The 12131-nt window shown below is 40.1% G+C and overlaps 1 protein-coding gene across 1 annotated transcript; it reads right to left on the bottom strand.

The window, feature by feature from the left end:
• Nucleotides 1-320: 320 nt before the first annotated feature.
• LOC116329982 (ADP-ribosylation factor-binding protein GGA3-like) lies at nt 321-11005 on the bottom strand. The gene is made up of 16 exons (XM_031752127.2): nt 10816-11005; nt 9330-9414; nt 8797-8872; nt 8142-8240; nt 7528-7651; nt 7234-7334; nt 7079-7159; nt 6844-6981; nt 5175-5382; nt 4918-5097; nt 4765-4826; nt 4587-4690; nt 4346-4485; nt 4063-4232; nt 3053-3163; nt 321-2710 (listed from the first exon to the last, which is right to left on the bottom strand). The coding sequence occupies exons 1-16, from the start codon at nt 10856-10858 to the stop codon at nt 2600-2602; spliced, it is 1833 nt and encodes a 610-aa protein (XP_031607987.2). The 5' UTR covers nt 10859-11005; the 3' UTR covers nt 321-2599.
• Nucleotides 11006-12131: the final 1126 nt, after the last annotated feature.

Below are 12131 nucleotides of genomic sequence, written 5' to 3'. Positions count from 1 at the left end.
AAAAATTAGCATTTTTAGGCCTACTGTTAAACAGTAACAATAAAGTGGTCTGCAGAGCTTCGATTTATTTGTTTGTAGAAATGTATCAATTCAAAGAACGTAACTTATAAAATAAGAAAAATGTAGCAGTGCAAGAGCTTTAAAAGTTATATAAAAAATTTAATTTTCAGTTCAATTTGACTAAAACCCAGCTGCATGTGGAATCCATAGCAACGCAGGGTCAATACACATAAACATTTATGTGTATTCAGCCGTGCTAATCACCGCTGTAGAGGTCGGCAAATACAAGAGAATGAAGCAACACGTGTTAAACGAAGGAGATGAGGCAGATGTGAAACGTTTTTTAATTCAGTGTAAAGGCTACATACTTTCACAGCTGGAGGACGTCGAGACAAACTTTTAAAAAACACTGCAAAATATCCATTGTTCATTTTGTGTTTATATTATCGTCTTTTGGCGATACCACATTGAGTCCCTGCACATGTGTAAAAGAGCCGCAGATCTGAAATCCCTGGACCCAGAACAAAACTGTAACACAATCCATATTTACTGAAGAACTCAATACTGACACATGACAGACATGCATTTCCTGTTTCACAATCACACAGGAGGAAGCAGGTAAAACTGAGCCTGAATGTCTTCTTTGGGGATCATAAAGTGGTTAAAGCTGAGGAAACAACACACAGTCTGTAATTAAAGAAAACTAAATAAAATAAAATGAAACAAGCAAACTGGAAACAACTTCACACAAAGAAACGAGGACCAAAGAAAAAAAAAAAAAAAAGCATGCTACTAAGAGTCAAACGCTACAGCAAAGAGTAGTAACTGATTTATTTTAAAGTATATTCAACACATTCACCAGCTATTTTGTCCTGCTTTCTGCCAGAGTGGGGGGAAAAGTGTTTACAGATGTAAACAGTTTTTATCAGCTTTGCTACATTTCTTTGTGTTTTTTCTTGAATCTTTTAATTGATGCACAAACAAGCAGATCCGAAATGCAGTAATACAATTATATAATTATACACACACACTTTAAGTGTAAGGAAAGAAAATCTTAGTTGGAAGATAAATACATATTAAAAACATCTCGAGGTGCTTCTAAAGTTCTGATGTCAGAAAAGCAGAAGAGGAAATAAAGTTTTTCAAATGCTTGAAACCAGCAATACGTCAGACTGCACCTCAGTGGCTTAACAACAGCATGAGGCAGCAAAATAAGATGACAGCAGAGCATCTGACACCTGAATCAGATTTGAAATACAATATTCTGATGCACACAAAAGTGTAAAGGAACTGTAACTAATGTTATAGTGCTTGTAACATTCCTGTAACTAATGTTACAGTAACTAATGTTACAGTTCCTTTACACCATTATTCATTCTTTTCTGAATGAATAATAGATTATTTTATTTGAAACTTTTTGCCACAGATTTTGTTGTACTTGAGTTTCTTAATGGCAAAAGCAACAATAACTACTAAAGCCTTGGACTGTTTGGGTTTTACAATAATCAGAGCAACAGCTCCTCCCTTTGCTGCTCATTATTTGTGTGTGTGTGCATGCAACCCACGCACTGCACTGAGTATTTTCAGTGACTGATTGAAAGTGGTTGCACAGGTCCCCGGGTGGGAGACGAACTGTGTCTAAAGCAGTCGCTCTCAGACAGATGACAGTTCACGAATAATGACAGTCTAATTTAAAAACATAGTCAATCAGACTCAGTCTGACGAGCACAACACGTCCACGTCATATCTCTTTGCAATAAGGGGGCTCAAGTGAGCTGGTTGCCAACTGGTTGTATTCTTGTTATGTACCTATATAACAGCAAGGTAGCAGAGTAAATGTCATTCTGTAGTTAAATCGCAGCCATACGTCAGTATTTGTGGGGGAACTTTCTGTTTCCTATTTGTGAGACTCTGACTTTAAGCACTTTCTGTGAATTTCTGACAGCAACAGATTTGTGATTCCTCATAGCTAATCTCTGCATTATCACAAATGATCACAAACAGATTGTATGTACCCCATCGAGTTGCAGACTGACGCCTGTTATTGCAGTTTTATCGTGTTTTGATGCATCAAGCTTGGAATACAGATCACAACAACTCACTGACGAGCAGTTACACTCCAGGTCTATATCTTCAAAAGGCAACAAGATCTCAAGGTCACAATACTTTTAGTTGCACTTCTGTCTCCAGCCACTGTTTACCAAAGTGTGACTCCAGAGTCAGTGCTTGGTGTTTCTTTGGAATACCAACCAGGTATAAAGGAACTGGAAGTAACGGATTTCATGTGCAATGTAAGACTTTCAACTCTTTTTTAAAATAATGCCAGCCATTTTTCTTTGCCTGAATCACAGTTGCTACTTTTTTTTTTAAATCACAGCAAATTGTTTAAAACAAACAAACAAAAACCACACACACAAAAGTAATAGGATTTTCAAAAATATAAACTTGCTTGGTGTTACTTCATGAAGTGTCCAAACCTGAAAGCATCTCCATCTTCTGGTTGAGTTTTTCTTCCTCCCTGGTTTCACTTTCACTCTCTCTTCCTTCAAATGTTACTTTCACACCCAGCACAGAGTACAAATCTGAGTTTGTGAAGTTTTCAGTGGCCGGTCAAAGACATCCAGTCAGGAAAGTTGTCGATCTCTCCCGTCTCGCTCAGATGTTGGTCTCCGTGCATCAGTGTGAGCTTGTAGCGCAGGCGGACTTTACGCTGAGGGAAATAAGGAACATCTTAGGAAAATGGCTGAATTTCTCCAAAAAAAGAAATAAAGAACACATATTTAAAATGTTATCAGCATTATCTGTTGTGTTGTGTTGTAATATAAAGCAGAGTATGGTGTTTATCTACAGCTTTACTCTCTTAACCATTTCCTGCCATGTACAGGAAATGTGTGAAGCATCTTACTGAGGATCAGACAATTTATAGTAAGAGCAAAACAACCCTGCTCTGTGGAACAAAAACAAGTATAAACTTAAACAAACTGACATATAAACATGCTGAAAACTTTAATCAAGGTAGACAGGCAGTAACAGTGACATGCATATAACTCACCCTCTGAGGATTAGCTAACAGGAGGACCTGGGAGACAGCAGGTGGAGGCAGGACAGGGTTGTACGGAGGTAGGTGTGTCCCTGAGGCAGGCTGAAGTTTCACTAACATCGTCTGTGTGACAGTAATTAAAGTAAGAAAGAGCCGTGTGCCCAACTCAGATAGGAAGCAGGCAGACACATGAAGTGGTTTCAAACAGAAAAACACTGACAGGGAGTGTCCAACAAATTTGAACTGTCAACCTGACTCCAGCAGGGGGCGCCAGATACATTTTGTTGTGATCTGATAGTCTGAGCCGTTACAACTAACTGCACAGAGCTTTGTGTAACAGCTGTCACAGGCCAATGACCTAGCTTCCTCTCCATCTAAACATATACAAAGCTGTAATATTTTTAGACGCACAATGAAGCTACAGTTTAATATTCCCTTTTACACAGAGAGAGCCTTCGTGACATCAAATAGACGCACACAGAGGTGTTACCAATCCCATCTGTGTGTGAGGTGAAGGCTAAGTGCGTAACATAATTCATTCCATCAGTAACACCCGTGTCTACCTACTTCTTATGAAAAAACATCTGCAACTGAGAAAAATGTGTACTGGCATTTATACAGCACTTTCCTAGACTTATTGAGCAGTCACCATTTAAAATTCTGAAATTATAGCACTAATTTGAACATCATATTTCATTTTTTAAGCAAAACTGTGAAAAAAGTACTTAATTTGGACCAGCCTGCTTTCTTTGTTGTATCTTTTTTGTTCCAATTAACAATTTTAGCTAATACTTGTTCTGTTTAGAACAATCACTCATGTTTAAGAAACAAAAATCTAGCCAGCATTAGATATTGTGTTGCCACAGATCAGACAGCACAGCATGAGAATGTCTTCCTTCAAGAGCTGGAGGTTAAGAGGTTCAAAGTAGACATGTCCTAGAGAAATCTGCAACAGTTTTCCTGATTCAAAAGTGCATCCGTCCACATTTTAAAAACATCCCCCTGCAGTCTGAGTTTGTTACCTTTGGAACAGCAGCTTGAAACAGGAAGTCTCTCACATCGAGCGCAGATGTGTTCACTGCAGACATGACGACCACGGCGACACCTGGATGACCTGGCGGAGGGTCTCTAGCGAAATGAAGAGATACGTGGAAACCGGCCCGGTTGTATAACGTGATCGGCTCCAGCTGACCTAACATACACGTGAAAATAACAATTAAAGTATCTGCTGATACTGAGGAACGACGTCCTCGTAGCTGCAAAACTCGCGGCAAACACTGGACGATCCCGCTTTAGACGACTTACTGGATTTGATGCTTTCCATTGGAACAAAGATGTTCTTCAGTAAGTGTGGGGGGCATGAGTCCTCTAGTTTCACTGGAGAACCTGAAACTTCATTTGATGGTTTGTCCGACCATTTGAACTGCTGACTTTGAGGGTGAGACCTAACGGGAGAAAAGGCAGATTTTTAAAAACAAAAGGTTGTTAACTTGTTTACTACTCTGACCAAGCGCCTATGAATCTAGAAATTTCTTTGCTAACTTACCAAATGTCTGTCCCATTAGTTGTAGCACTGCTGCCCCCACATCCACGGGCTCTCAGCAAAATCCCTCGTCTGTTCTGCTCAGCATTAAAAATGTCTCCATTTAACTAAAAGTAAAAGTATATGTCAAATCGCATCTTCCAAACAAAATGCATGTTTAAATCTTCCATTCAAGCCTCACCTGCATCAGTTCCTCAGAATAGGACTTAGAATTCTCCTGAGTCCTTTGCTTTGAGACCAGATCTAATCACACAACAGGACGTCATTACATTATGAAGCGTATTTGTCAGTGTTACAGACAATAAAGCCGAAATAGGAACAAATGCAGGCCCACCTAATTCGTTTAAGTCCTGGTCGGCTTCTGAGCTGAAAGCTTTGTCCAGATAAGAGGTGAAGACGGGTGACGAAGATTCGAATACAGGCAGGGAATCGGCTTTACTGTGAGTTTGCGGAGAGTCCAACGCTGACAGATCGATGAGGTGGTAGCTCTTAACCTCCCTGTGACTCGTAGGAGCTGGACCAATGAGAGAAAAGAGGTTCGCAAACAAGATTTTTCCATGAGGACTAAAAGGTGAACAAAATGAAGCCTACCAGTTTTACTCGTCACTTCTTCACTTTTACTTCGTGCTCTTTCTCCGTTACACTCTGCTCCCACCACCCGGAATTTGTAAGCGTTCACTACGAGAGTCAAGTCATCGTTAGCTGCCAGGATCTGTGCCAGAGCAGCGTCGTCATCCATCGTGTCGCTGGCCAGTCGAAAGAGGCTGGGCCTCAGCCGGTCGCAGCGCTCATACAGCGCCTGCAAAGGTTTAAAAAAATTAAATGTTTTTTTACATTTTTTAAATTACTTCTTCAAGTAAATCAACTGTCAGACATTGTGCCTCAAGTTTCCACCAGCAGAACATCGTTTCCCAGCATTGTGACAGTGGAAAAATTGGCTCTATCAGCACGACATCACAGCTTGAGTGAAGTTTTTTAAACCGATCGGTTGTATCCAAGGAGATAAACTAAGGGTGGAAATAAGCGACTTCATCACAGACACAGAATTTACTAAATAAAGATCACAAGACTTCAATCAGCAAACATCCTGTCCACGAGGACTAAAAATCAACATGCAGTTACGCAGCAGCTACGAACAAATATGGCTGCTGAGGGTCATTAAAGCATGTGTTCAGCTTCCAGTGCTTCAGGTTACTCAAAACACTAATGACCAAAACAGGGATAGAAAGATCTGTAATGATAAATGAAGCTCAAAGACACATCAATGTATCCCAGCTCCATCGAGCTGATTAAAAAAGGTTAAATGTGTAAAACTGCAGAAACAGTGTATCCATGTGTGCAATGGGTATGCAGTGTATCCTGTGCATGCACTGTAAAAAGGCAAAAAGCAAAAATGTCTAATGTCTCTAACACTCGTGACAATACGGTTAAAAGGTCCAAACTTTTTGACCCCCTTCACGTTTTCCTAACCCGTCGATTGGGTCTGGATTCTAATCTTTACTGGGCCGATTCTGGCACTCAGGCCTCATGTTTGACACCCCCGCCTTAGGGCAAGGCAGTGTGTTGCAGGGCTAACAGAGAGAGGCAGACAATCATTCGCACTCACGTTCACACCTACGGGCAGTTTAAAATCATCAATTAACGAAAACCCGATTAACTCATTTTCAATATATTTTCAGAAATTGCCAATTATAAGTTAAATTTTGATTTAAAATAAATATTCAAGGTTATGTTTATAAGTTTTCTTCATTTTACAAATTATTTAGATAATTTTACACATCTAAATAATTTATTTTATGTATTATAGTGTTATGGAATCGTTACAAATAAACTTAGGATAAAGTGTGGTATTCGTTATGCTAAAGAAAAAAAAAGGCTCAGTGTGAAAGATCGAACTGATCACTGTCTCCATTTTAAAACTGGATAGTGTTTTCTAATGATATTGTCTATGGAAGCATGTGTAACGTAGTCCCAGCACAGAACCCTGTGGAACTCCATGAATGACTTTGGCATGTGAGGAAGACTCAATGTTTACATGAACAAACTGGAATCTATTGGATAGACACGATTCAAACCACCACAGTGCATTTCATTTAATACCAACAGTGAATTCTAGTCCTTGCAATCAAATGTTGTGCTCAAACGTACCCAAGGCTGCACAAAAAAAAGAAAGAAAACAGTTCTGCAGTTGCAAAGCAGATAAAGACACAACAGTCACAGGACTTCCAAAGCTGAGTGTGTATTTCATGTAGTAACATACCTTCATGTCGTCACTGGGCTGTAATGAAGTTCCAGTTATAGCGTGCTGTTCCAGTAGCTCTCTGAGCTGCTTAGTGTTGCTCTCCACATCCTGCAGAGTAGACTCACGCTTTGACACTTTCTCAGCCTTCTCTTGCTCCTTAATGTAGCACATACACAGGAAAAAAAAAAGTCAATATTAAATTGATATAAAAGCACGATCATCATCTTTGCACGATCACCGCCGCACTCCTCACCTCTTTGATGGTGCTTTTAATGAGCCTGTTGGCAGTTTCCAGGTCTTCAGGACGGCCACTTTTCAATAATCTGGCCAACAGCTTTAAGCACAGAAAAAATGTAAGCAGGATGAAACCTGTCACACACCTCAGTATACAGCAACACACACGCTCACCTTTGCCTTGTCCTCCTGGTCAAAAACAGACTCTGTGGTTCTCTGTGGTGGAGGAGCCATTATAACTGTCTCCGGCAGTTTGGGATCTTTCTTCACAATACCTAACATCAGAAAAAGACACCCACTCAAAAAAAATCAAAAAACGTCCCATGTTCATCAAGAGTTGAACACAACAGAACAACTAAGAAATTATTAAACTGTTACACATCACGTGCTCAGTGTTAGATGAAGTGATTCTCAGGTAGAGCTTCTGAGCGCAGACGTTTCATGTCGTGTGTCTGCATTGTTCCTCACCTTGTTTCTTGAGCATGCTGTAAGCTTCCTGAATCTTAGGTTCATCTTTAAGCCAGAGCGTCCAGCCGTAGAGGACCTCCGTCACCCTGTCTTTGACTGTCTGCGGAGTCCACGAGCCGAAATACTGCTCGGAAAGATGGATCACATGTCAGACTTACTGCAGAAAAAGCTGCTCATTAGAAATTTCCAGAATATCCTGGTCCCACAGTCTAGAACGTGGATCTTTGGATGTTGGACTAATTTTAAATCTATATGCTGTCAGATTCTTAGATTAGATTGGAGCAGATTTACTAACGTGCTGCACAGTTGGGAACACGGAGACTTTTCTGACTGCAGTAACTGTCTAAACATATTAATTGAAGTACATTTTTTCATTCTTATAATATGAATCTCTATAATTCAACATCTGATGCTTTTTTTTATTGAACTTTTGACTGAGCCATGTGATATATGGAGGCTATTTTTTTTTCCACGTTCACAAAAGTTCACTGCAGTTCATTTGAACTCTTAAATAATTTACTTCGTGGAAGTCTGACTGCCAAACGTAGAGGTTTTCAGACTGTTCTCTCTGCTTAAAAACTACCACTGACATTTTTGTGTCTGATAAGCAGTACCTTTGGTGTTAACACTTTGATGAGTTCATTGAGAAAGCGAAACTTGGCAGCCTCGCTGTGGAACCGCTTGCCGCAGTTGTTCATACATGCCTCGAGAATCTGGAAAACACCAAAAAAACAACAACAAAAAAAACTCAATCCTAACCACTAGAAACTGAAGAACATTTTTTCGTACGCAGCACGCAACAGAGAGAAGAGATTTTCTTCTTTGATATTTGTGGTTAACCACATTTAAAAAATGTCACATGTTCTGAGGCACATGGTCCTCAAGAAGCTTCTCCAAGTCGCATCTCATAGCGAAACACTTGCTACAAGCTGTGCGTGCCTTCACAGCAGCTTCAAACTTGGATTAAATGCCTCATCTCGCTTCGTCCATGTGATAAATATTAGTCACGGATATTATTCACCCCACCCCACCCCCACACACAGAGTTACAAGAAAGACGTTTGTTTTTCTGTGGTGTCTGTCGACAAAAATACTGTGACAAATGCCGAGTATGACCTTTGAGAAGGAGAAATAAATCAATACAGAATTATAGCACTTGTCCATGCTAAAAAATCTGGTTTAAGTTCAAACGTCTGCAGATAAAAGCACCACAAAACAAGAGAGATAAATACACGGCGTGACATGCCATGACATTAGTCTGGTTACTCACTGTGAGAGCCTGCAGAGCCACTTTCTCCTGTGGAGCCTGGATTTTATGTGCGAGAAGACGAATGGCTACCTGCGGCCTGAAAGGCAGACAAATCTCAAATCATCTGAGTGAACTGTGAGCAAACATGTCGCGCAAACAGCTGAAGACGTAGTGTTTGCATAGCTTCCACACAGTGCTCTGCCTGCCTCAGCAGAAATGCACTGAAATGCTTAAAATAAAACAGGACTCTGCTTTTACATGAAAGTACCTTTACACTTTATGCTGCATCATATCGAGAAGAGGGAAAGGGGAAAAGGTGTCACAGACTTCCCTCTTGATTTTGCGCGATGGTGTAACTGACAAACTGTGATGGCAACATGGATGTGAAGCAACTATTTCCCAAATGTCTGAGTTGTGTTAAAGTCATTTTTAGAAGAAAGTGGCTTTGCTTACAAAACTTTAGTTCATACTAACTACAATAAAGAGGGGAAGTATACAAGTTTTACAGGTGCTTAAATTATAGGTAAGACTGAAGAAAGCAACACTCTGCTCACCCGTTAGTCTCCTGATTGACAAGCTCGTAGAAACCCTGAATACAGTCCCATCTGTCCTCCTGATTATTTGGGTCCGTGGCCTGATCTGAAAAAAATCAGACCACAGAAAGAGTGAAATACAGAAGAAGAAGAAGAAAAAATGATTTGCTGTGGAAGTGAAAATTAAAGATCTGCACAAAAAGGGGAAACAAAGCCTATGTTGCACCAAGTGTGCTTCTAATGTGTGGAGGCTAGCTAGCACACATATTTGTGCACCATCCCCACCATATAAGATGACAAGTTGTTTTATTTTCCTTTTTTTAAGTATTGTATTCGATAATTTTCTAGATCCATTTTTTTTTTTTTGATGAAATACATAACCAGAGGTAGAAGAAGAAAAGCCTGAAACCACATTCAAAAAAAATCACTTCTTTATATTTTGCTGTCATGGAGCCAGACGTATTATTTTTAAAGTGGTGTTGAGCAATAGTTATCCAGGCTTTCTTAAGGTCTTTCAAAGTTTTTCTTTAGACACTGCCTACTTTTTTACTAATTTTCAGTCCAGTTCCTATACCTGACCTTTGCGTATGTGTGAAACCACTTAACACTAACCTATGAATCATTCATGCTTAAAAGGCACCTTTCTTATAGATTGCATTCATAGATTCAGCTAAAGTCAGTGTCCATAGAAATTTTTCTGTAAGCCTGGAGGACTATCGCTTAGGACCACTTTTAAAAAGTTACAAGCAAGAAGGGCTACTTGGAAGCAAAATATAAAGAAATTGGGGTTAGCTCAAGGCTTTTGCACAGTACAGTAAATAAATTAAAATACAAAAAAAAAAATACAGAGGAGCTTATCCAATAAGATGATGAGGCTTTAATGCACATTTTAATTGAGATTCTGGATGTCTACAAGCCTGTAAACTATACAACTATACAGTACAATACGACAATAACCATGCTATGAACTGACTGCTTCAGCACTACCTCTCTCCTGTGTGGGTGCCTTTTTATTTTATTTTTTAACTATGAATACAGTATGAGATTATGACATTATGGGATGAATTATTGCAGTAAAACCTATAAAAACCTGCTCTGTATTTCATCACAGGTCTAAAGTCAATGCCAGCTACTTGTTTGGTTACACGCCTGCTTTTATTAAATAAAAAACCTGTGACAGCGCGCGCACGTCTGCAGGTGACACGCGAACACCGCTCGAGCGCTTCTCTCTCTCTCTTTCACGCACACGCACGAGCGAACAACTTCCTGTTCCAGCTGAGAGTTTCTAGAGAATACCAAAACGTAGTTTAAGTTAAATAAATAAAACAGGGCGTTGTTTCGCGCATGAAAAGTCTGTGCGGTGATGGAGTCAAACTGAAGTCACGAGCCGACCGTCCACGGGACATTAGCACGGACCGTCTCGCCAATGAGAAGTAGGCTAGCTCTGCAGACTCGCAGCTGAACGCCAACAACAACACAAACTTTTTTCTGTTCCGTGTTCACTTACTGAGCCAAGACTCGAAAGTCTCCTGGCTGTCACCGCTCGCCATCGCCGTCCGTCTCCTGCCGGTCCAGACCCGCTTAGCTGCCGAGTGTTCCTCTCTGGTGGAGAAGCGGAGGTGTCAAACTGCCGTCTGTGTACGCTGACATGTGACACTCACGCCCCTGACACACCAACCACGTTACACCCCCCTCACTGCCTGCATCAGCACTGCGCTCACTCAACTGCTTATCTTCAACTCTATCGTATTTGTCAGTGCAGTGGTGAAAGAAGGAACTCAAAAACACACTTCAGGCTCATGCACACTGCCACCTTCTTACTTCTCCACCACATTTCACACGGAAAGTTTTTACTTCGTTAGATCACCCAAACGTCTTTCCACTTACAGAAGAATTCATTGGGAATCGTTATTTTTATATTATTTGGAGTACTTTTAATACTTTCATATCGCATTTGTTATGATGCTTAATTCATAATGTATTAAGTTCAAACGTCCTTCATCTCTTCGTGTAAGAATATTTCTTCTAAATATAATTTGACTCAAAATTTAAAAAAATACCATGCTTTGATAATTCAACTAAGAGTCCATTATCTGCGATACAGTTCTCAGAATTAAGGGAACTCTCCATCAGTCTGCCCAGTTAGGAACCATAAACCATTAACCATTGTGAATGCATTTCACCTGCTTTGATGCAAATGTAAGTGTCACCAAGAGCTCTTGAGAGGCAACAAGAACATAACCACCAACAAGGAAATGGTTTTGGAGGTGATGGCCACAGATCATCACTCTCTCAGTTCAGCTGACAGTAACTGCAAGCACAGGTCCCACTAAGGGACTCAAGGCCCTCATGATACCCTCATGGAGTCTACTGTTCATGTTCTTAAAATTATTTTAATACAAACTCAGATTAAACACCATTTAACTCACTATTTAACCCTCCCTATACCAAAAAAGTCAAAGATTAATTGATCGTTAGCAAATGTGAGGACCTCTGTAAAAGTATTCGGGGGTGCATCTACACTGAGAAAGATTATTCACAAAAGGAACGTTTAAGAGAGTCTTTTGTTTCAGACTCTATGGGCCTCATTTAGCATGTTTAATGTTAAAGTTCAGTCATGACAGTACAGACTTTCTCAGATGTAGATTTGTTGCTGTGTCTGTGATCATTGTCCTGTTGCATGACCCTGTTTGGGTCAAGCTTTAGCCATTTTACAGACTGCCCCATACTGTAGAATACTTTGGTATGCAGAGGAGTTTATGGTTGACTCAGTGACTGCAAAACAAGCCCAAATCATCACACTTCCACCACTGTGCTTGATAG

Source organism: Oreochromis aureus, linkage group 6 (assembly GCF_013358895.1).
Source record: "Oreochromis aureus strain Israel breed Guangdong linkage group 6, ZZ_aureus, whole genome shotgun sequence".
Lineage (NCBI taxonomy): Eukaryota > Metazoa > Chordata > Actinopteri > Cichliformes > Cichlidae > Oreochromis > Oreochromis aureus.
Note: the sequence above shows the minus strand (reverse complement) of the source record. Positions and strands in the feature narration are given on the sequence as shown.